Raw genomic sequence first — 25338 nt, forward strand, 5'->3', positions numbered from 1 at the left:
GTGTACTGTATATACTTTTTCTGCTCTGCATCTTTGTTGCAGCAAACTTGCATATTATAATTTTATTCTAGCCTTTTTTGTGTCCTTCCCCTTATACTATTTGTTTGCCTGTACTATGCAACTGCTCCAAAAGTAATACCTGCTGTGTTACTTTGTTGGTCCGTGGTATCAGAGGTGAATGTTGGTGGTACAGCAGTAAAAGTTGAACCATCCCACCAATACTCAGGAACATTTTGTTGTCATATGACAGATTCCAGCAAAGGGGAAGTCTAACAAAATGGTGGTTCCTGACATGGAAATGCATGTGGAGCAAAGGTGTGTGACTGAATCTCTCCATGAGGAAAAAATGGCACCCCTTAATCTTCACTGACACTTCCTGAATGTTTATGGAAACCAAACATTCGAGTCTGTGACATGGTGTGTGGTGCATTTCAGCCACAATGTCAGTGGTTGCCTTTGCTGGTACAGATTTTTAAAAGCATGGCATGCAGGCTCTTGTTCATTATTGGCATAAATGCATAGCTAATGGTGATGCCTATGCTGAAAAATATTAGATGAGAATTTGTTGCTCTATCATATAGTATTATTGTGCTCTTTGTTATATTTTCCATGGAAATAAGAGGCATTACCTTCAGAGTTAGCTGCATACAAAGAGGCTGGAGAGAAGCTGGAGTATGAATAATGTGAAATAGCAGTACAAGCATACCATACAAGCCAGAACAATATGAAGACATGAAAACTTGTGATTTGGGGATGTTTAGCTTAAAAATTCTCTAAATAAAATATAAATTAAAATACGACATCTAATATGAATCTTGTAGAAGATGTTCTGCCGTGGAAAAAAAGTGTAAAAATATTGTATGTGTAAGATGCAATTTATACAGTATATAAATTGTCCTAAAGTTTATGGGTTGAGTTGAAAGAGCATAAAATTCATTGTCAAAATGCAAAACTATTTCTGGGGTTTGGTGGTTGTACTCTTGATACTTATACCTCTATGGTAAAAATTATATTTCTTTTTTTTTTGCTAGGACCACCTTCATTAGCTTGAACAGATACTGTTTTAGTTATATATTTATTTATTTTTTCTTTTAGAGGGAAGGACAAGTTGAAGCGGGAGTCATGACGGTGACTAGTTGGCTAAAAGAGGAACCTCCTCAGTGCAGTTCGGAAAATGTGAGATATCTTTTCAGGATGCAAGCTAGAGTGTGAAAGTCTGTGTAGTCTAACAGTGGCAAATGCTTGTAGTGTATTTTTAGGCTGGTAATGCTTTTGTCTGCGACTGCAGTTGCTGTGTTTTATTTTACATATTGTAAAGCATTAAATAATGTCCTACTGTCTGTATTTAAAAATGTCTATTCTTAATGTCTGTCATTGCAGTATTCTGTGACCTTTACAATACTTGGGTGTTGACCTTCTTTATGAATGAATTATCATACTGTAATAGAGCAACATTATTGACTGAAGAATTGCTGTCTAGTGTCTTAAAACTTGATATAATGTAACAGCCTTTTGGCCAAGAATACATTTGAGAGTCTTGCACCTACTGTTTTTTGGAAGAGTTTTGGTTATTTAATTAATAAGGAGGGGAATGCAGTTGGTGTGTGGTCATGAACTTGCAGTGGACTTGGTAAATACTTTCTCACAAGCAAGGTTATATAGATTTTAATTTGCAAAACTTCTCTGTATGGGCAGAAGTTTGGTATTTCCATTTCCATATTGTTATAATTTTTGTTTCAGAAGTACATGGTTTTGGAGCTGTATTTTGGACTTCAGTAGCTTATAAGTGTTTTAGGTGGCCTTAATGTAATTTTTGTTAGATTACAATATGCTCTAAATAATTCTAGAGCAGAATCCTAAGTACTTATAGCTCTTAAAATGTTAGCAAGGCATATACAAGGAGGTTTGCCTTTGTACTCTGAGGTGGGTTTTTTTATTGCACAGTATTAACACGTGCATCATGATGCCACTTTTCAAACTTATAAAAGATGAAAAAATGCAGCAAGCTTTGAGAAAAAATAAATTTTGGTTTGGATTGGGAAAATGAAGGTTGTTTTACCAGTGGGTAGCATATATTGTCTGAAAACATAATTTTTTAGTGTTATCTTTGTTATTGTTCTGCTTAAGACTTTGATCTGCCAAACTTGCATGTATCTACCTGGTATAAATAACTGTTCTTTCTTTATTTTTTTTTTTTCCAGTATGAGCAACCAGGCTGTGAAGGAGCTAGAGGTCCTTCAAGCACTAAGGCACAATTAGAGAGAGAAGAAACTGATTTTCATGATTATTTTAGTGATGATGATATTCTGGAAATTTCCAAGAAAAAAAGTGACAGAACGAAGCCTTGCAGGGCAAATAATTTAATGACTGCAAAGGGACAGATTTCCTTAATGCAGTGTGGGTTCTTTAACTTGTTGCAGAGAGAAATTGAAACTACCAAAAAAGGTGGTAATAATGACTCTCGCTGTTCAGGTTCTGATAGTCAGACTATAAGAACAGATGTCAACGGCAAGTGTAATGATGTTCAGAAATGTAGAAGCTATGTGCATATTTTGGAGCACAGGGAAGCTGCTCAGTCACCAAGTGGAAATGATAAACAAGACATGCATACTGCAGATTGTCTATCAGATTCTGAAGAGGAAGCGGACAGGGAAAATGAGGATCTATGCATTTCACAGCAAAGTGATGTAGTAATGGAAACTGAAAGCAGTTCTGAGGAAAATTGTGATGTCATCTTTCCTACCCAATTTCCATCAAGCCCTCAAGCAGTACATACTAAAAAAATTGGAATACAGAGGTCAGCGTCTGAAAATTCTGGAGGATCACTGAAAGAAAAAGATGAGTTTGTACTTAAGAAAGAATATAGGCAATCTGGATTCCATGGTACTGAATCAAATTTCAGCAAAGTCATGTCTTTTGTAAACATGGAAAGCAGCATGAAAAGAGATTGGAAAGGTGCAAGCGACATAAGTGATGAATCTGATGATATTGAAGTTCCCTGTAATTCTGAATCAGAAAAGTTAAGAACATTGAGCTTCACAAAAGGGGAACAAAGGCAAACACCTAGCAGTGCACTAGGGAAATTCTCAAAATCTCTACTGCAAAGGAAGAAGCCCAGTAGAAAAGTAAAAGAAAGTGGTTCCCAGAATATAGATGAATTTTCATCCTCTGAAGATAACTTACCCGTTGAAAAAATTCATACCCAAGAGCAAAACTATAAAAGCCAGAGATGCGGAGTTCAGTTCAGGTCTAAAAAGCTCCACTCTGTTCAGGATAGGATGTGCTCTGTTGCACAGACGAAGTCTAGCAATTATGCTATGCGTAGAAGTTCTACACAGAGAGCTCAGTTTGATCATCGGAATCAAAATGTAGAATCAATGGACAGATATTTAGGTAACAAGGCTGTTAACTTCCTTGCTTTTTTTTTTTTTTTAACCTGAAATAGTAGTGTCTCTACTGCAGATTTTAAATTCTTCTTTTTAAATATTATTTTGTTAAAATAGACTAATAAATATTCTTTTAACATAGCAGTAGACACATTATTTAATCTTTTTACCCGTTACATATTCTATCTGACAAGGAAATGGGCTTCTCTGTAGTATATTATTGAATGTTTACTTATCTGTTGAAAGATGCTGAGATAGAAGGTTAATTAAGCGTTAACAAATTAAATATTCATGAAACCTCTTGACTGGAATGGTATGCACTTTTTTTTTACTTTCCCAAAATTTTATATGTGTGACTTAAGAGTTTGAAATACCATGTGGAAGATTTTATTTGATTAGTGGCTTATCTTTAAACATAAGTATCGTAGTCGTTAACCAGTAAATGCTTTGAAAGTTTTCTTTTCTCTATATGAAAAAGCCCCATAATGAAATGACAGCAGCAGCATATATATTGAGAGTTCTGGAATAACCAAAATATTTGATGATCTTTTTTTTCTGATGTATCAGATGGGGTTCAAGAAGTGGCGTATATGCACTCAAATCAGAATGTGGTTGGATCAAGCAAGGCTGAGAGTCACTTGAGCCGGTGGGCAATGCGAGACGTATTTGAGTTGAAGCAGTTTTCCCAGCTCCCCGCTAATATAGCAGTCTGTAGTGCCAAGGTAAAGACAAACATTGGGAAATGTTTTTATTCTATTTTTATCCTCAGTTTTCATCATAGGAAGCTCTAACACACTTGTTTTTCTGTTAATAACCTACATGATGATCAGAGTCAGGAGTGGGACTCAAATAGTGATCCAGTAAATTACCTTTATGTTTGTTTGTTTGTTTTTCACATTGGTCAGCTCTCAAAGAATTGGGAATGGTGCAACATAGCACCCTTCCTGTGATTTTTCTGAAAGAGATGGTAGGATTAGACTGAGAAATGGTAATCAGATTCTGTGCCATATTGGTGTGATTTGAAACATAAACCTTCAGTTTGAACTGGACCTAGTTAACAAAAATTCCACTTTCCACAGCATGTGCAGGAATCTCCGTGGCACACAAAATCAAACATAAGTCAGATCAAAGCTTTTTTTTTTTTTTTTTTTTTTTTGAGGCTGGAAACATGGTTGCTATAATCTGTTAAATTAATGGTCATTATAGCCTGTTCTTAATGTCTGAAACATAAAACTGGAATTCAGTGGAAGAGCTCTCTTGCAACAAGACTTGTATTTTGTGGTTTTCGTTGCTCATGCATCTTGTTTAATTACATCTGGAATACGTAAAATGTGGGATAAATTCAGGTACAGTTTGTATGGTTTTGTTCTTATTATATAGTGTTTTTAATCTCTGATTATCTGGACACTTCAGTGTTGTTTGCCTGGTAATAAATATTTGCAGTTTTCTGGACTGGTTTGTAAGTTAAACCACAGACATAGAATGAGTAATTGGTGAATATGCAGTTCAGTCTTTACAAACATACTGACAATCACGATAGAAATCACAGACATAAGACTTTTCATTTGAGGTGATGAACATCTGCAGTGGCTAAGTTTCTTCTGCTGTCCCTGATGTACTTTAATTAGTTGAGCCATTAGCAGGGATTTTTTCACTGGGAAGATCAGACCAGACCAGCCAATGAAAAGTGAGACCTCTTGAATTATAGGACATTTGCATTAGAATATCCCATTTTAACAGAAAAGCAGGTCAAAAATACTCAGGTATACTGTGGAAAGATACTTACATAATGGCAGTGGCTGGCAACAAGTAAAATTCAGTATAAACAAACTAATACTTTAAAGGGACTATGTTGGGCAAGTGTCTTTTGATCCATCTGTCTCCAAAACTGTTTTGTGGGAGCTCAATTGTATTGTTTGAGTAACTTACATTCTACTACCTAAAGTTTGTATAACTTAGAAATATTGCAAATTATTTTTTTTTTATCGACTTGTCAATCACTTTAAGGCATGTCAGAAGCTACAGTAGTAGCAATTATCTTGGAGACCAAATTAGGCAGGAAAAAAATAATCAGTAATTATGGAAAAGTCTGCCTCTTGATTTAATTTTCTTTTCTTTGTCATAGGGGCATTAATCTTCAAGTAATCCCTAAATCGCTGCCTATTCTTAATCCTGGAACTTGGCATTCCTTTTGTTCTATGCATTGAGAAAGAGCCATTACCTAACATATAGAAATCTTTGAAAAACTATATACTTAGGACACTACTGCGAATATTTTTCTTTCTTCATTATTTTAATTTCAAAAGCTGTTCTCTGAAAATCATTGATCTGAGAGAAACATTGTTATTGCTTTTTCAGCCATCAGTTTTTACTGATCATTTTTTACTTGATTCTCATGGTTTTAGTGCAGAATGTCTGCGAGTGCTGATTTCTAGAAAAGTTTAATTTAAAAAAGAAATTCTACAGATTAAAGTGGTGTTATATGGTAATTTAAACAATTACACATCATTTTTAATATTACATCACTGTCTTAATGAAATAATTATGGTATCAAACCCTGGAATATTAACTGTTACGTAGTAGTTCTTAAAAGGAAAATTTTTATCAGCTCAAATTTCTTACTGCTTTTGCTTTCTAGCATCATTATTCTAACAATGTTTCTAAAATGGCTGTGTAGCCATTATTGTTCACTTTGAATTACCACAGTCTTAAACAATTTTTTAGCGCATTGAAGTTCTATTTGATGGCATATAAATGATGCTTTAATAATTGGGGAGTTGGACTCAATGATCTGTAGAGGTCCCTTACAGCCTCTACAGTTCTGTGATTCTGTGATTTGATTTTAAGCTTATTTAACCAAATTATCTAAGTGGGAGTAGTCACAAAAGGATATTTTCATTTCATAGACAGGCTGCTTTTGGACATCAGTATAATATCCCTTTGTGCTGTGCAGGTCTTAATTACCAACTTTGTCTTCCTGCTTTGTACTTCAATGCATTTGTAATGAGGTGTTTCTGCCTTTAAATAGATTTTTTCATGTAATGATCTCTGGGAAAGAAATGCAAGAATACTAAAAGACAATGAAGTATTCCATTGATGCAGATGTGTTTTATGTTTGGAAATACCATTTTTCCTGCAGATCTTGAAGATCAGGAGTGAAGCATGTTTATTTCTGCTCACATATGAAACTAGAATGACAGGAGTAATAAATGACAAAATAATAAGTAATAAGAAAAAAAGGTGATAACTAAGACAACCTCATCTGAGAATATTGACATTTTGTTGGATTCTTGGTGTTGACTGAGTACTTACATTTTGGCTTCACTAAATTCCCATGGCATTTTAATCTCAGCCATTGACACTAAAGAACTTAAACAAAATTATGGAAATTAGGAGAAAATGATTAACAAAAATTAAGATGCTGGAAGTAATACTAAAAAGAAGTAATCTTGTATTTTGCCTGCAGTAGATAAAGTAGGTTTATTATCTCGTTATTGCTGAAGCATGAAAACTAATGTAAGCACTTAAGTTACCTACAGATTGCTGTAAATGAGAAGACTCTTCCTTCAAAGAAAGAAATGTTAATGAGATGTTCCTCAGAAGCCAAGGTAGAAAGAATGGAGACAGGGAGTTTTTATCTGTCAAATTAAAGCTTTGCAGATAGGTAGAAAATCTTACTTAAGAACATGAGTAGCTAATGAATGAATAATCTTGGATTTAAACTGGTTATAAAAACTGTAAGATTTGAACATTAAGACAGGAAAAAGTGCCTGGATGATAGTTTCTTTTCTTGAGTTCAGAAGGTCTGTGTTAGAGCTGGACAGTAGGTATTAAGTCAAGTTTTAAAGATTATGTTTCAGTTGAACATATTTTCTGTTGAGTAATGGGCAGTCAGTCTGTCCTTAATGTTGCTTGTGCTAATGTTGGGTTGTGCTTTGCAGGGGGGTTGGACACGATCTCTGGAGATCCCTTCCAACCCCTGCAATTCTGTGATTCTGTGAAATCAGAGCAATCTATTGTAAAACTTTGGACTCATCTTTTTGCAATGGTATTAGTGTGGACATACTCTGAATTATTGCTTATTTTCAAATGAATTATATAAACTGACTAGTTTGGTTAGAATGTTCACATTTATAATACGGTATCTTCATGTTTGGCCACTGAAAATTCAGTTAGGTAACAGCAATTAGATGTAAAATCTGCTGTCAGGAAATGAAACAGGATGAGAGCTCTCATGGTCTCAGCTGTGAAAGATGAGATGAAGTCTGAAATGTAACAGTATAAAGTGTGCATTAATTGGACACACAGAAGTAATCCACATCTTGGATGACTGGTCGAAGTCAGTACTGTCCATTATCTGAATTCAAGAAGAAAAACTATTTGAAGATAGTTTGTATATGATGGTAGTAGCAATAGGCAGTGGTTTTTAATCACGTGCTCTTGAATAAACTATCATATTTTGGAGAATACCTTCCCTTTACCACCGAATAATGTGGGAATTAATAAAAGTGGAAGACGTTTCTGTAAATCTTCGTTTCTGTTATCTTCTGTGAAGATAAGATGCAGTGGCATTTTCTAAGAGGAAGACAGTTCTCTTGTTATAGAAGGAGTTAACATAAGTATACATCTGTAGTACTGGATAACTACTTTACTTTTCAACATAATTTGACAGGTACTTAAAAGACTAGAAATAATGTGTTCTAGATAAACAAGATGCATCGTGTTCTGTCTTTGAGAAATAACTGGAATTATGGTAACAGTATTTTAATCAACAACTCATGAATCATACCTACTGTCTTGTTTCTGAAAATTGTCCGAATTCTGCCTGTCAGCCACAACTGGCTGTGTCAAATCAGTGTACATTTTGAGAAGAAGGGACGGAAGAGTGTAACTTGCTGTTCTATGATAATCTCCCCAAACAGCTCGTGTTTCTGATAGTGCTTTTAATGTGAAAGGCACTGGAGCATCAATAATCAGAGCTGTTCAAGAGCCTCAGTAATCAAAACAAAACCAGGGATTTTTGTTCTGTGCAGATACGTGGCTGATAGCTGAAAATATTTTGGAGATACAGATTATCCTCTGTTAGAGTATAACACTGCATGTGAAGTAACTTTCACTAAATCTATCCTCTGTAATTCTGAAAATACATTGCATATCTCAGAACCTCAGTGTCTCTGGCCAGTCAAATGTATCTCTTAGGTTGCAGTTTATAGTCCTAAACTGAAGACAGCTGTCTGGCAAATGAGAGTCAGCTGTCTGGTACCATCAGGCACAGGGTATCACATCAGGCTTCAGTGTTCTAGGCACCTGAAAGTGGAAAATTACTGTAGTTTAATGTGACAGATATTCCAGTAAAGATAACTGAAAGTTGGTCGTTATCCCTTCCCTTATTCATTTGAGGACATTTAATCTGTTATTTCACAGAAGATTATTTGTAATAAGTGATCTTCTGTAGAAGTGTAAGGGAAGAAAGTTATATTAAATATACAAGAGTGAGTAACCTGTTTTTCATGCATTTTCTGTGTGGCTTTTATGCTGACTGAATGATGTTCAGTCATCTTTGTTCTGCATTTAGTTTCAGTTAAAATCTGTTTCTAAGTCCATGCAAATAGACCTTATTATAAACTCACTTATCAAATGAGTGGAAATGTTTCTCTGTTGTTTTATCTATTATGAAAATATTTGGCGTTCAGCTATCTTGTATAACTAAAAGGTGTTGAAGAAGGATATTGGAAACCAAAATTCTAAAATTAAAAATGCAAATGAAATCTTTAGACTAGACATCATGTTCTTTTAAAGCTAGAATGTAATTTTTAGAGTAGATGTACAGTTATTTTAGTCTTCCAAAAAAAGCAACAACAGAAAGGCCTGGAAAATTATTCACATGGTACTTTATTAATAATTCTTCTGACATTATTACTTTTGTGGAAGAAAATTAAAGTCTTGATATATTCTCAACGTTCTTAATAATCTATTAGGTATTTCTAGGGTGCTTTTTGCTAGTGGGTTCCATGCTACAAAGCTGCATGTGGTGTAGGAGGTTGTTATAATTTTTTAGATAACTTGCACTGTTTTTGGAGCAGCTTTTTCTTACATACATTAAGAAGTAGAAGTTTCTGAGGACCAAGATTAAATATCTTCTTATAATATCTCTTGTCTATTCAGAATTAAATTGCATTCCTTAATTTTTTGTATAATTTTCATGTTAATTGGCAGAAACAACCTGTGTGAAATAATTTACAGAGGTACAGAAGTCTGAAGTAGATTTCCTTTACTTCCTGTAAAGCTGAACTTATGAAGTATTTCTTCAGTAGGAATCTGGTGGATATGGCGGGGGTTGGAGTATGGGGAAGACTTTACAGTTTGGTTGCTTTATAAAAAATTCAAAAATATGAACAGGGCGTACTGAATAAGTCGAAAAAATGAATATATCCTGCATTAGGGCTAACTTGCACTTTCTAATATGTGAAAAACTGTTAGTCACATAGAACTTTTACTATATCTGTTGAATATGTAAATTCTTTTATTTTAGTGAAATGCGTATTTTCAACTTAAGTTTACTTAGTTTTTACTGAAAAGAAATGTACAAAGACAGCCATTCAATTGAGGATTAATCACTATGGCAACAAAAATGTGGTGACTGGAAAGGGGGAGGATGTATTCTCCCCTCTGCTTCCTGCCAGCTGTCATATTCAACCTCTGTGGCATGAATTCAGGCCAAAATATAGACTGTGACTAGCTCTAAGAAACTATATCTGTATTTTTGTAAATTGGTACAAGAATCTCACTATAAGAAAAGACTTAATCCCCTGAATTGGATGACAGACTTTTGGCAGTCTCTCTGGTGTTTGACAGAGATGCTTTGTAGTAAAACCTGGATTAATGGTAAACCTTTCTTTATGTTATTGCAGTGTGGTGTAAATGAGAGAACTAAACACGCTGTCAGCCTATGAAAAAAACATGCTCTTTGTATTCCCAGTGCAGACTTAAGTGCTGTTGAGAATACTGTAAATACAAAAGTTGTGTTATTAAGAAGTGCTCTTTATCCTATCTGTGTTACACTGACATTTTGTAGATTATTTAAACAAAGACTTTGTATCAGTTATAGTAACTCTGATTGCAGTTTGTTTGTACAGCTTTAGATTCAACAAGTTTAGATAGTTGTTTACAATGAGTAGGCTTTTGGGAGATAACATTCCATTATCTTTGCTCTTCTGGGGTAGGGAAGGTTATTCAGCTTTAAAATAATTGTTAACAAATGGCCGACCTGTAATGCTGCTTTATTGACATTACTGTTTCAGTTTACAATGGAATTAACTATTTCAGTATGTCTTTCAGTAGATATTTTTAAATTGGATGAGTTCATATATGATATTCCATGAAGCATGTAGTTGCATTATCTGTGTGATGTATTTGCTTGACTTCTTGTTTTGGTACTGCTTAATGGAGGGATGGGAGTACAAAAGAAGGCAGCTACAAATCCACAGACATCTGGAATAAACAGTTCCTTTAGCTATGAATTCTGAGACAGTGCTGACTATCTCTTTTCATCTCAACAGTAATAAGTGTGTTAATTTATGGTTAAGTGTTCAGTGCAATAGGTGTTAAGGTTTATAGATGTTTGTTTTGTTAACAAGTCAATAGATTAAATGAAACTGCTCCGGTGAGAATTTTTTTGCAGTTAAATGATTGGAGAAGAAACAACGTGACTTAGAATTTAAAGTAGAACAAAGAGAAAATAATCCATCCTTAAGTGACTTAGTAGTCTATTTTCCCCTAGCAAGCAGAATTTAGAATTCACTGAGTCCTTACTCCACATCTTTGAGCAAAAAAGCTGACCATTACAAGCAAGAGAAACTTTCTACATATTACTCTGATAAATTTGTCAGCAGGCATAGCTCCATACTGTAGTAACTATAAAAGTGTATGCCCTGCTGTGTGTGTTAGCAGAATCTTTTGGGGAAGTAATTGCAACAGTAGACAAGTCTAACTTTTTGGATGCTATTTCAGGGATTATTCTGCTCTGATATTATCTAGTATTAGTTATCTCTGTCATGGAATTCACAGCAGACATACAGAGTAGTTTTGTTTAGTTCATAAAGTTTAAATATAATTGTCCTACAATATTTAAAAATTTCAAGGTTGATTAGCTTTTCTTTGATTTTGACTGGGGATCTCATTTTTAAATAAGCTAGGTGACATTTTTGAAGACAGTATTATACTTTGTTTTCCTTGATGGGTAAAATAATTTAGGAATAAATTCTTGTTTGATATGGGTATGTGTAGAAGATAAAAGATAAGAGCAATGTTGAATGGTCAGGTAGCATGCATTTCAGAGTATTTATGTATTAAATGACCAGACAAGTATAAAATGCCAACAAAATAAAAACAATATCTAAAAATAGCATATATTCAAGAACAGCTCATAGAAAGGTCATAATAATGGATTATATTATCCAAAAGGCTCCCAGGAAAAAGCACAGAAATCTAGGAAAAAAGGAAAAAAAGATTAGTTGAAATAATATAGAATTATAACTAGAATAGGCAATGTCACGGAAACTGAGAATACATCCGCATAGTCTCCTGTCTTCCAAGGTTCTAAGGGTAGTGGTAAAATACAAAGTGGACTGTGGCATACAGGTTTAGTAGTTGTTGCAAGCTGAGTTACTTTCAAGGACATTTGTACTGAATTCAGTATTTTCAGACTTTTCTGTAAATCAGGTAACCGCAAAGCAGATAGTTTTCAGGAGGCCTTTCCTGTTTGTTTTAGAAATGAAAGCAAACAGTGAAAATGTGCAATGGATGCTATCCTGGGTGTCTAACAGTGGTGGTTTCATGTGTGGAGAAAAGCCAGTAAAACTACTTCAGCTGTTTGTGGGGATGTCAGATGGGAACTACTGCTGGAAATTGGTATCTGCCAAGATACTTACCATAAAATAACACTTAAGTTTGACAGTATAAAAGAGTAAAAAAAAGTAAAAACTCAGATATCATAGAATTATTTAGGCTAGAAGGGTCCTTCCAGAGCCAGTTACCACTTAAAAAAAAAAAAGCAAAACTTTTTTTCTTATATTCAATGTAATATCCCTTCTTTTAGTTTGAAGTGATTTCCCCTTGTCCTATCACATCAAACCCTGCTAAACAATCTGTCACCTTTCTTATAGTTCCCCTTTAGATACTGAAAGGCCACTATCTGGTCTTCCTGGAGCCCTCTCCTCTCCAGGCTGACTGTCTTCAGCTGTCTCAGCCTGTCCTAGTAGGGAAGTTGTTCCACTTCTTGGATCATTTTTGTGGCCCTCCTCTGGATGTGCTCCAACAGGTCTGTTTCTGTCCAGTACAGAGGACTCCACAACTGGACATGGTACTTCTGAGGCCTCACCAACACAGAGTAGAGAGACAGGATCACCTCCATGGATCTCCTGGCCACGGTTCTTTTGATGCAGCACAGGATAAAGTTGGCTTTCTGGGCTGTGAGGGCACATTACTGGCTTGTGTCCAGTTTCTGATCCACCATTACCCCCAGGACTTTTTCATCAGGGCTGCACTCGATCATTTCATCCCCTGGCTTGTATTTAGAGTGCAACTTTTTTTGGAGTGCAACAGGTGCATACTTTTTCTTTTCTATTTTACAATAATATTTAGAGGTTCTGAGATTAAGATCTCTGATCTGAGATAAGATTATATTTGCATATAACACTTTTTAATGCTTTAAGGGAACAGAACTTCATGATCTTTCATAACATATTTGTAAAAATATCCCGCTTTATACTTAGGGAACTGAGACTTCCCTTCACAGACCCAAGGAAGCTTGTGACAAAGTAGGGAGTTTTCAGTGGATCTCTGAATCCCAGTCATAGCACACAAACTGTACAGTCCAAGCAAAGACAGACATAGTCATAACATCATCTTGTCAGACACAGCTTTTTTGACAATTTTCATTTCTTGTTTTGACAGAAAGCTGAAGAAAAGCCAGAAGAAGTGATAGCAGGGAAGAGCATTATGAAGAGAGAGCATGGAATTACAGTGAACAGTAACCGACATCACCTGTTCATTTTGCATCCTGTGACCCAGAGAAGCACTAAAGTACACAGAGTGGGTTCAACCACCTTCTTGGTTGGAAAGACACCCAAAGAAATTCGCAGGTGAGACTTTGTTGGTGAGATGAAGGTAAAATAATTCTAAGCTTGGAAAATTAGTGTTCTCTTTGTTTCAGCCCTTCCCAGGGAATTCTGATGTGTTTTTTCTTGTGACAAGAGCAGAACTAACAGGAAACTTCCTCTCTAACTTCACATAAAGTAGCATAATTGATCAGTAAAATGAGTTTAACCCACAAATCAGTTTAACTTGTTGATTTGATCTGTCACAAGTTACATCACTGTGCAGATGTCATCACTGCAGTATTCATGGTATATACCATGCGGTATAACAAACTGATGTTTAAACTGTATAGAAACAAGAAATTTTTGTAGTGGCAGCTTCTGACAGCTTACTGGTTTTGTCTAGATGTCATCACTTTCATTAAAAGACTGTAAAAAGCTTAAACTTTTTATATATTTTTTTAACTTGGAGCTTAATGTTTTTTGATTTTTTTTTAATAAGTTCCCTCCCCATCTTTGGAAAGATAAGAGCATTGCTGCCTCCTCACTTTTCCTTTTTCCACAAGCTGTTACTTCTACTAATACTGATGCTTAATTTCCGTTGGTACATAGATAGAAATTCAATAACAAATCCAGGTAATATGTGGAAAAAGAAAGGAAAAAACTGTTGTTTATTAGGCTAACCTTATAGTACTGAGAACCTGTCCAAAAACCAATTTCAAAATATATATAAGAAAACTGTTGTATGATAGTAGGTATCCAAATAATACTTCTTCAGTGTCCTTCACGTTAGCCAACTGATAATAGCTGCCCAAACCATTACTGATGAAGTGTCAGACTTATTAAGGTACTGAAAATTCTAAAACTGCAAGAGGTAGGCAGAAAAGAACTCTCCCCTCTAAAAATATTCAAAACTGTAATTATTGTTATCAGTAATTGATTGAGATACAATTATCAAAGGCAATGGAAAGACTAAGGATTTTGTTACAAGATGCTAAGTCAGATCCAGCAAGAAGGTTAAACACATTGTCTTAAATATTTAGTGAGTCAGATGTTAGTACCTGGCTTGCACTTAGACTTTGTAATACTTTTAAATCCTCTGTATGATGAATTAAGATGACAGGATTCCTCAGCTTGGTCTGCTGTAGTTGTAAGATTTATTGGTAATCTGCCTGCAGTGGCTGTGCATACAGAGGGTAGTGGGAGCCAGTCAGCAAAGCAGTATTTGTTGTAAGGAGGATTACATCTCATTGTCTTCAGCCTACTGGAGCCCTCTTATGGGAAAGGCAGTGTTTTGTATCCTGTCTCTAACAAGGAGGCATAAACTCACACCTCCAGCCTTCCAGCTGATTAGCCTGACCCCAGACTATGTTTAAACTTGATTAGAGTCATCTTTAATTAAACGTTGGACTCTTAGCACAAGAGAAATACACCATAGCTAACTAGAAAGAGTGGAGGAGACAGTCTCTACCTCCTCTGATGGTATTCACCAAGCTTTTCTTTTGCAAGTTTTTTTTAAGGAGTATCAACAACTATTCTGCCTCTTCTCCTCCCCCCAAAATTCTACTGTTTATCTAAATCCTTTTAGCAGATAAATGCTTTCTGAATTCTGACCCTTTGGCATGTAATTGTACCTACACTGGAAGTGTATATGTCTTCAGATCATAAGCTCAGGAAATCGCTTGAGATCTTGGGTTTCAGAATTAGTTCTTCTAGGGTCACTATTCTTTCTTCTCTGATAACAACAAACACAGCATCTAATAAGGAAGTTACTTTCAGTGATTACTTTTTGGAGTACATAAAGTAGAACAGTGTAATGAATTGTTTAAATGCTGCTTTTGTTCCTACTTTAAGGTGTCAGAATAAAGCATTTTCCCCTTCTGATTAATTACAGGAGACAATTTGAGGAAATTGTATCCCATTTTAAAATGGGATCAGTGGAAGAACTTGCAGAACATATTGCAAAAGCTACATCAGAAACACGACAGAAGTTGTTGAGGGAATTTTACATTTCAAAGCATCCAGAAATTGAGTCTTTGTTTCCAGTGGTAGTACCAGCACAAGTTTCATATGACTCTGAGGAAGGAGATGTGGCTGCAAGAAAATCAAGGAAAAGAAAATGTGTTGTTAATTCTGGAAGATGCAAGTCTAGACTTTCATCAGCTAAAGAATTTCATCTGAGTGGAAATACAGAACTGCAGAACCAGCAAAGCCATGAAGTAGAGCAATTTCGCTGTGACTCATGCTTGCAAGATACTATGTGTGTTGATGCAAAATGTAAACAGTCACCCACTGTTGCTACTCAGCATATTGACAGGAGTAATGATCAGTCGTTTGAGGATTTTATGGCATCTGGTTCATTAAACAGTAAATCAGAAATAATTGAGGTACTGTCTGTAAAAAGCTCTGAAGGAGAGCAGGACCCAGAGCCAACAGAGCTGCCTAAAAAAAGATCACTGTCTCAGTCAGAAGACAGGGAAAGAACAGCTAAGACTGAGAAGTCAGCTTTTGTGGACTTACTTGGAGATACCTCTATTCTCAATGTTCTCTTCAGAAATGGTGAAAAAAAAACTACAGAATCACCACAGAGAATCCCTTTAGGGCAAGTAAAAAAATCAAAGGAGAAACCAAAAGATTTCTGGGACATGCTAAATGAGCAGAACGAGGAAAGCCTCAGAAAGCTCACAGACACAACAGTTATAAAGGAGCTATGTGAAAGAGCACCTCATCCACCACTGAAAGAAAAGAGAGACGTGTGTGAAAATTCTCTTTGGAAAAAAAATGAAAACTTTCTGTGGAAAAAATATAGTCCAGATGATTCAGATGAATCACCCTCTGCTACATCATTTCATGTAGTAAAATGATGAGTTTTCTACATGTCGTGCTAGAGTTGTTTTATTTAATGAACATTAAAGTATGTGCAACTTGAGTGATATACAGCAAAACATGATACCTCCATGAATTTAAAGGAAAAGAGATGAATTCCTTTTTATGATAACCTCGATTTACATTTTATATTGCCTGTACTGTGTATTATTACTAAGCTATGACAAACTAATTTGAGATTAAATTATTTTTAAATGTTTTGAGTGCACTTGCTTTATTGAATGATGATAATTCTAGATCTTACTATTCCTGATGATATTCCTAGAGTTGGTGGTAGTACTAAGAGTTTTTTCCCCTTCACACACATTTCCCCCCTTCACACATCCTGTCAGAATTTAACGTGATGTTGGTCAGTCTAACTATAAGGTAGTGGAGCTTCTGATTTTTTTTGGTATTACATGGCAGTGAGTTCTTCATCTTAGATGTTGTGAAGGGTGGCCAATTTGTGTTTGTACCCTCTATCTCTTGGTGCAAAATCTACAGCATATTGAATGATGTCTGATGTCAAATTGTCATTACACTTCCTCTCTTTTATTCATTTATATAGACTTCTGTCTATATAAATTTATTGCTCTACACAAATGAATCATATTTCCTTTTGTGAGCACTGCATACTGAAAGCATTTTAAATTGTAAATAAAATATTTAAATATGGCATCTAATTGCGTGTGCAGTTAAAAACAGACTACATGACAGACTGATTATTTTTTATTTTTTTTAACTCAGGCTTGTGCTCTTAAAAATGCAATGAATTAACTTTTTGGGGAAGTTAATCTGTTGAATTCGTTTTGCTGTTGGCACTGAATACTACTCTAAAAGTGTACATTCAGCTTCTGCCAGTGGTCAGAAGTTTTGACAGTCATGTTATGTGTAATATAATTAATACAGTTATGTAGTTATAATTCTTGCTGGGTGTAAGACTATTTCTTCACCTTTGTCTGAAAGCTTACCATTGGAGGACTTCAATAAAAGGAGAAGTCCAGGCAAGTCTTGGGCAAATCCAAGAAATCTTCTGTCTGAAGACTTGCAGGCCAGGGGACACTAGAGATAAGCAGTCCTCAGCAACTGCTAAATAGCCAAAGTGCAGCCCTTTATGGGCACATCTCACCATCCTGAGGGCCTGCATGCCCACAGATGCTGCCTGTGACTCTATCCTAAGTGCCCAGGAATACTGTGATGGCAGAAGAGGATAAAAAAAGGCACCTGCAACCAAGGAGGTGTGTGCCCACTATGCAATGCCTCGTGACATGATACTTGCCTGCTGCCTGATTCTCCTGGGCCTGCTACCTGGGGCCTACCTGTTTCTCCTGGGCCCACTGTTGGCTGCCTACTGTTTACCTGCTTGCTGCCTAAGGCCAGCCATTCTGCTGCTGCCTCCCCCTGTGCCTTTATTTCTGCATTGGCCTTGGGCCGACAGAACAGTGCACAACAGGACAGTGCTGGATCCTTAGTGGTGATTTTCTGCGCTTTGCATAATTCTTGCTCTTTTCCTGTCTTTCCTATTCGCCTTCCCTTCCCTATTGTCCTAATTCGTGATAAACACCAGCCTTTCCCTTCCCCGTAACTTTAATTGATGATGAACTGGTTGGCCAACATTTGACCCCAGTTGTGTCTCAGTCCTACTCTCGGTAGGTCAAAGAAACTCCCATCTCACTCTCAATGATCTCAGCAAGACACTGTGCAACATCAGTATGATACATAGTTGTTTCTGAAGCAGAAACTTGGGGAGACTCCTCAGAGATTGCTACTTAATCTGTGCACTTTAAATGTACTAGACTGGACAACAGGAGATTGCTAGGGCAATTTCAAGAACTGTCCAAAGCTGCCACCTAGAGAGTTCCCCAAAATCTGTCACACTTGATTGTACAGGTTCAGTCACCCAATTTCAAGTCGGACCTTCATATCATGGCAGTCCATTATGTCATCTACACATATGATAAGCAATCCAAAGAATAAATTACACGAATACAGAAAACATGCACACCATGAATATCTTCACCTCTGAAAGCATGAGAATATCCTTCGTTTAGCTTGGTTACCCTCTGCCTATTTTCAAGTAGGTAAAATGAGGCAGTTGTGGCTGCCTGGATGGTGTTCTCTTTCCATGAGTACACATTATCTAGTGGTACATGTTTGAGCTTTGTTGCATACAACATGCCTGTTGGTTCTACTGCAAGGTCTGCATAAGAGGCTTATTTGGTTGTGTGTACGTGAGGAAAGCACTAACAGCGCTTTGCACTGTACTGGCATTTTAACTTCTGTCATGTAAGCAGATTTCCATGTAGGCTTTAAATGCAAGGTATTATGTGCTCTTTTCATCTTGGCATGACATCCGCTGAATTCCTGTTCTGCTCTAGTTGCTCAGCTTCAGACAGAGAAAATAAAGTGTTTACATGTGTCTTCTGCATTTAACTGCACCCTTATATCCAGGAGTCAAAATGGGCCTTGTATATGACCATGTTGTATATTTAAAATTAACACTTCTCAAAACATCATTACTTTTCACTCGGAATTTTCAGGCAAAATCACTTTTACATTGAGTTTTTTTAACATTCATTTTACCCAAGAGTACACTAGTGCTATGTAAGGTTGTAGACCCAGGCACTTCAAATTAAGGGTATGTAGAACTAGGATTGAAGGTTCACCTACAAGACGAATCTGTGATGCATGTATCAAACACACACATCATCAAATAGAATGATGCATCATGAAGTTTTTTTATCCAGTCATGATACAGGATGGGGGTAGACAGGATGTAACATACTCAACTCATTCCATCATGGAACATACTTGTTTGTTCTACTGAGGTGGTAAAGAACCTGACCTAAGAATATTTTGAGTGCAGAGCATAAATGTTGCATCTCTGTCGGTGCATTCTTCTGAAGGTGTACTTTAAGGAAAAACAGCTATTGGATCTTATTTTAGTTCCAAAACATAGTTTACTACCCATATTTCAGAAAGTAGGAGGCAGTGGTGTCAATTTTTGAAACTGTGCAATACAGTATATACAGAGAAAGAATAGTTTTACGTGCTCAAAAGTTGTCATCTTACTCCTAGGATACTGTCTGTAATAGAATCTCCAAACGAAAATGTTTTCACAAGTGTTAGAAGTGGTTATAAGGTAAGTAACATCATGTGTCATTTGCTAAATAGTCTATCACATTTTTTTGATACTCTGGTATCACCTGAAGGAAGTACCCTATCATAATATACAGCCAAAAGAGGCCAGAAGTTCATGTTGCTCTGGAAACCTTAACCCTAATCTTTGATTCCTGTAATCTTTGACATCTTAAATTTAATGCTATATTAATATTAGAGTTTTGCATTGAGTATACTGTATAAATTGTTTTATGTAAGCGGTAAATGTTATGAAATTTTAAGACCTTGGACACTCAAGCTGCACAGCAGCAGTCTGTGAATGGTGGTGGTTTTTGTGGTCTGGATGATTGCCCACTGGAAAATAAGCTTAAATTTCATCTGGAGCAGCTTCTACTTTAGGTCATGGGAAGATGTTGTAGGCTTTGCTGGTGCCTGAATTAAATGTTATGTGCTTATTGTAAGTGGAAGTGATCTAAAAACTTACTGGGAAATCTGACTTATCTGTCTGGAACAAGGAAGTCAATATTCAACATACATGGTAAATCACAAGAAGCTTGGCCCTTGGAAACAACTAATGTGAATAAGATAAATGTATTCCCCAATCATTTCTCTCATCTTAAATCTGTTATGTTACAATTTTATTATACCCAATGACAGTTTAGGTACAAAATGAAATTCAAGATATTCAACTCCAGCAGCTGTTTTAAAAAAATCTTGACTAAGAAAATAAATAGGCCATAAAACTGTTAGTCATTTGTGCATTTAAATTGTGTACAATTGAAGGAAGATAGACCTGGACCTTCTTGTAGATGTTACTCAGTAGGGCATAAATTAAGGCCTTTTTTGTTGGTAATAATACTGATTTTCTTTACAGATCAGCATTCTTAAGCTTAAGAGGCAAATTGCTGCTGCTTATCCTAAAGATGGGAGGTAAAGAATATGGCCTTTAAATGCATAGAAAAACTGCTGCTAAGAGTCATCATTCTGTCATATCTGTCATAAATGGACAAGAGATGAGTGGCTTAAACTACTTCAACTTACTTAAAAGATAAATTAGACAACAGGACAGCTCTCTAAGAGTAAATCTCTAAGAGTGTGTAATAGATGGCTTAACGAGGACTACTAGATTGCTAAGTATGGGAGTGACATGTATCCATTAAAAACTGCATAGATATAACTGGCCATAGGTCAGAAGGAAGAGCTGGAAGCTTCTAAAAAGATATGAGGGGGAAAAGAGGCTAAATAATCATGTTTATTTTGCTTAATATCAGGGTGCTGGAAAGTTTTCACCTAAGCACCACTGGATTTTCAGTTTAAATCGATAATGGGGAGGACAATAATCATATTAAGTCAAGATTTCTTCCCTTTTTCCCTTCTCATTTCTTTAAGATAACATTTCATGCAGTAGAAATATGCAGGTCCAAGAATGAAATATAGGGCTGATTTCTGTACTTCCTGTAAGAAAGGAATCAGTTTTTTTCATTGTTGTTGTTTGTTCATTTATTGCTGTTTGTTTATTTGTTTTAAATAATGAGGACATAGTTATTCATCTATAAGGTGATGAAATGATTATGCCAAAACTTCCATTGAAGTGTATGCTTTATTCACATGTATGCAGAGTACAGCTAGTTTATTTGTGGAAATTGTGGGCATTTTTTTGTTTATTTGGTTTTTGTTGTTTTTTTTTTAATCTGTAATTAAACTGAGCTACATGATGATGTTGTGAAGTCTGATTTGTGTCACTCTGCATTTTCCTGTGCAAATTTAACTTATTTTACTGTGGAGTATAACATAATGCATAAATACTGCAATTTAGTGCTCTCAGGATGTGTATATAAAATGTTTTTGTCATGAATAAGATATGTTTTTCAGAAGATGAATTAATTCTAAAAGGATGAATATGAAGCTATTAAAAAAATAAAGATAGCTTTAGATTATGGTTGAGTGAGGTTTGCACATCTTCCACTCATAGGTTCCTACATGACTGAAGAGGGGCATGAGAAATTTTAACAGCCCCTCACATAAGGAGATGGTTTTGTAATCACCTGATCTCTGCATAAATATGCCACAAGGAGAAGAGTTCTTTTTCATCCTTGCTTTCAGCTGAAGTAGGTGCCTAGTTTTTGAACCACATAATTCACCAAGGTTGGAAAAGATCTCCTGGTTCACCCTGTCCAACTGTCCACCTACCACCAAAATTTCCACACTAAACCATGTCCCTTAGGGCAACATCTAGTGATTTCTTGGAAGCCTCCAAGGATGGTGACTCCACCACCTCCCTGAGCAGCCTGTGCCAGCACCTGTCCATTCTTCTGGAGAATAAATTTTTCCTATTATCCAACCCAAACTTCCCCTGCCTTGTGGCAATGCTTCACTGCTATCTTAGCTAAACCATGCAGAATTTACACAAGATTCTGAATTGCCTGGAGAACTCACTGGTGATGTTTGGAAGGGGGTAGGCAAAGAGAATGGAATACAGAATATACTTTTGGATCAGCTCATTTCTCATCCTGCACCGGGTGTCGCACAGGTAGTAATGGAGTATTTCCACTGTCACAGGCTTGTACCAAAACTGACTTTCTGGGAAGCAGACAAAGGACAGCACCTGAACTTCCTCCAGGACACAGGTGGCATCCTCGTTCAGCTGCTTGTAGAAGCTTATGAAGTTGCACAGCACAGTGCAGGGCTGGCGCAGTTGTAGGTGGGCATCCAGTTCTCATCTTCTTCATTTCCTTGTCCAGTTAGTAGCAGAGAAACTCAGAGAAGGTCACATTGTCACCCACTGACTTCCCGCTGTTCTTCCAATAATGTCTGACTATCTCCACTTCATACTTCTGCTGGTACTCCTTGATCTCCCCAAACTTGTTCCTGAAGGCTGTCAGCAGCCTCTTGACCACGTTTCTCACGAAGATGACCTTGGAGTTGTTTAGGATTTTGAATGGTCTTTTTGGCAGTTTCCTTGCTCTTGTAGTCAGTAGGGTTCCTATGGTTCTGGCTTTGGATCTCTGATCTGCCACAGAAGTTATCAATGGATCCCAGTGACTTCAATGGAAATTCTTTGGGGAAAAAAATGGGATGCTGGTGAAACAGCAAGAAATCTAATGCTGCCTGCAGCAGTAAATGCAGTCCTTTCAGCAACCTGTTCACGAAAGTCACTAGACCCACTTAAAAATACTGTGTGTAATACAATAAATATAATAAATAAAAATACTGATTTGTAAGCATAGCTGGGATCTTAAGCATGTTTTAGAACTTGTAGCTATGCTTGTAACTGGATTTGGGAGCAGCCATGTGATACACAGATCTTGGGGAGGATGAATGTGTAACTTTGGATAATGAGAATGTTTAAGAAAATCGGTGTGCATTCAAACGTTTCATGAACACAATAAGATAATTTGAAATGATGTATTTTCTCAGCTTTATTGGGTCATGTTTTCATGCACTGAAAGACAATGCTACCAGCACTGCAGCTTCAGCAGCAGAGAGCAGCATTTGTAGGAGGGAAAGGAAATCGTTAACAACATAATCATAGTTTAAAAATTATCACTAGGTACTGCAAAGATGACAATACATTTACCACGTATGAAAAAAATACTATTACATGCTTTAGAATCTGTGGGAGAAGAGGATTCTGTGCTTCCAAGGAAGCATTTTACTGCCTTTGCTTTTAAGTCTTTTTCTGCTCCAGGAGTGCTGTGCATATTTTATTCACTGCATACCTTCCACCTTATGCAACAAATGAGGTAATATTCTTATGAAAACTTGTTCTCCTTGCATTTGCTGTTCCATGATTCAGTACTCCTTGATTCAATATATTCTGTAGAGAAAGATTTATGATAGTGTAAGTAGCCTTTATACCAGACTACCTGGCTGATTAAGATAACTCACTGATAAAGAGAACTTAAGATAAATCACACACTTTAATTTCTGGGATCTAACTAGGACAACTACATAGTTTGAGCACATGAGAGAAGTAGCCAGAGTTTCAGGTAATTCTGGACATACAACCTTATTCCTACAGATCATGCATGGAGTATCCTTGTTATGCTATCTGTGTCTTGTGTGTGATTTTGCACAGAAGTCAATTCTAAAAGAGGAGGGAAGTAAATCTAAACAAAATAATTGGTAGGCTTCAAAGGTTTTCAGTTGTCATCCTAGCATTTGTTCAGTTGGCATTCAAAAGGCTAAGTTGGCTTTTTTCCAAAGATCATGTGAAGACTCAATTCCAAAATGACAGAAGTAGCTTATGTAAGTATTCTCCGTATGCATGATACTTGAGAGTTCCATGTGTATTCTTTAGCTTAAAAGATGAAATCAAGTGGTCAGTGTGACCATGTGTCTGTGGGTCTTCAAAATTGCACACCCAATGTTTTGCACAAATTGGAGCATACACAGGTCTGTTGCTCTTAAGCACTGTTTTCTGAAAACACACACACACAGCATAATTACATTAGAATTTTCCCCAATTCACAGTAACATGAATCAATGGCTAAACACTGGTAATATGTTTGATATTAACGCTAAAAATCCCTACCACTGCTCTCCTTGAAGACAGTGGTGAAGCAATGTGGATAGTTCAGATGCTAAACAAATACCAGCTCATTTCAGAATGAATCTGTGTTTTACTTCACCAGAACTGTTTATGCTAAAGGGATTTTCTTCCCCTATGATTTGATACTAAGTTGTTTCCATCAAATGGACATTCATGTAAACATGATCTCCTGTATCACTGAAAATCATTCTATGCCAATTACTTTCAAAACAAACACCAGATGTATGTTTACATTGTTTGAGGTAAATGCTCACAACTGTAGACAGCACTGGCCTCTCTGTGATTAAGGCTCTGATGGAAGTTCCAACACAGTTCCTAATTATCCTGATTTATATTTCAATGACAAAGAAAACAAATTCATGCTGTGGTCTAATTGGGAATATAATTTATGTGTCGCTGAGAAAGCTGCTTATGCAGAACTTCTCTTTTTCTGTGTTGGTCTTATCATGCCCACAGTAGGTTCAGGTGTGAAAATGGATTTTCCTTCCCTTTCTACATGCAGAAGTTGTATTGGCACTGAACAGCTTAGGATCCTCTTGCCTCTCTACCCACCCTCCATGGTTTTGTAGCTGAACATACATATTACTGAATTACAATACACTGCTTGAGGTTTAACAGTCCCTTGAGGGAATGTAGAGGAGTATGTTGACTGCATGCTTGGAGAAAGATATAAAGGGTGGGAAGAGGGATTTCCCTGCTCCAAAGGATAAAACTGACTGCGCCATGTCTGGTACCAACCTTCTAAAAACCTGCCAAATTCTGGCTGAGCTTTAAAATCTCTGTTAATTCCATGCTCCACTACAGAGAAATACCTTTATTTTCTTAGAATATGTTATGAGAATGTTGTTCCAACTCAGAATATCTGAGTTTTAAACACATAAGATTGTCTTAATTTGAATTACTAAAGGTAAAGCATGTCACTGGACTGTGTTTAGTTGTATCAGTCCTTCAGAGGCAAAAAGTGAGTGTTGAGAATTTTTGGGAAGCTGCAATGAATATGCTCTTCACAGTGCAGCAAAATTTTTAGCCTCAAATATTTTTTAGTGTTGTTAGGATCACAGAGTAACAGTCATGAAATCTGTGATGCATGCATCTGGCTTTATCTTTATTGTAGGTCATGTAGAGAACCAGGAATGAACTGAGGACTAGAAGAAGTTAGTTACCCAGTAGCTTGGCTTAGATGAGCTGGGATGGAAGATACTGTGCAGCTGTGGCCTATTCATAGCCATGGAGCCTGCAGCTGATCTGGAGGTGCAAACTGGAATTTCTTCATCCTTGCCTTTGTTCTGGCACTGTTTGTACAGAAGAGCTGCAGATC

General features: G+C 36.4%; 3 protein-coding genes across 4 annotated transcripts in view; 2 read left to right on the top strand and 1 right to left on the bottom strand.

Moving 5' to 3' along the window:
* The first annotated feature begins 886 nt into the window (after positions 1-886).
* On the top strand, positions 887-6063 carry LOC136054294 (DNA excision repair protein ERCC-6-like 2). Its single transcript, XM_065745485.1, has 4 exons — positions 887-1176; positions 2202-3393; positions 3954-4108; positions 6025-6063. The coding sequence occupies exons 1-4, from the start codon at positions 1123-1125 to the stop codon at positions 6061-6063; spliced, it is 1440 nt and encodes a 479-aa protein (XP_065601557.1). The 5' UTR covers positions 887-1122.
* On the top strand, positions 4042-16581 carry LOC136054405 (DNA excision repair protein ERCC-6-like 2). Of its 2 annotated transcripts, none has more exons than XM_065745679.1 (3): positions 4042-4108; positions 13345-13528; positions 15378-16581. In XM_065745679.1, the coding sequence occupies exons 2-3, from the start codon at positions 13386-13388 to the stop codon at positions 16345-16347; spliced, it is 1113 nt and encodes a 370-aa protein (XP_065601751.1). In that variant the 5' UTR covers positions 4042-4108; positions 13345-13385; the 3' UTR covers positions 16348-16581. The 2 variants fall into 2 exon arrangements, with proteins under 2 accessions (XP_065601751.1, XP_065601750.1); XM_065745678.1 differs by lacking the exon at positions 4042-4108 and adding an exon at positions 9752-11308 and having other exon boundaries at positions 13301-13528.
* A 5273-nt stretch (positions 16582-21854) lies between these two features.
* Positions 21855-25338, bottom strand: part of LOC136054295 (carbohydrate sulfotransferase 14-like) — a 32062-nt gene continuing 28578 nt past the window's right edge. Inside the window, 4 exon segments of the mRNA XM_065745486.1 lie at positions 21855-22159; positions 22162-22188; positions 22191-22478; positions 25222-25337. Of these exon segments, the coding sequence (XP_065601558.1) occupies positions 21855-22159; positions 22162-22188; positions 22191-22478; positions 25222-25337 (736 nt within the window).

This window comes from Cyrtonyx montezumae, unplaced genomic scaffold, assembly GCF_038088225.1.
Source record: "Cyrtonyx montezumae isolate F1298 unplaced genomic scaffold, pur_monq_1.0 scaffold_36, whole genome shotgun sequence".
NCBI lineage: Eukaryota > Metazoa > Chordata > Aves > Galliformes > Odontophoridae > Cyrtonyx > Cyrtonyx montezumae.

What these genes read in the sequence shown, in the direction of transcription:
- LOC136054294 (XM_065745485.1), top strand. Translation starts at nt 1,123, where the DNA reads ATGACGGTGACTAGTTGGCTAAAAGAGGAACCTCCTCAGTGCAGTTCG. An exon ending in ATCAATGGACAGATATTTAG is followed by an intron (nt 3,394 to 3,953) that starts GTAACAAGGCTG and finishes CTGATGTATCAG; the next exon opens with ATGGGGTTCAAGAAGTGGCG. An exon ending in TAGCAGTCTGTAGTGCCAAG is followed by an intron (nt 4,109 to 6,024) that starts GTAAAGACAAAC and finishes TTTGCTTTCTAG; the next exon opens with CATCATTATTCTAACAATGT.
- LOC136054405 (XM_065745679.1), top strand. Translation starts at nt 13,386, where the DNA reads ATGAAGAGAGAGCATGGAATTACAGTGAACAGTAACCGACATCACCTG. An exon ending in ACACCCAAAGAAATTCGCAG is followed by an intron (nt 13,529 to 15,377) that starts GTGAGACTTTGT and finishes GATTAATTACAG; the next exon opens with GAGACAATTTGAGGAAATTG.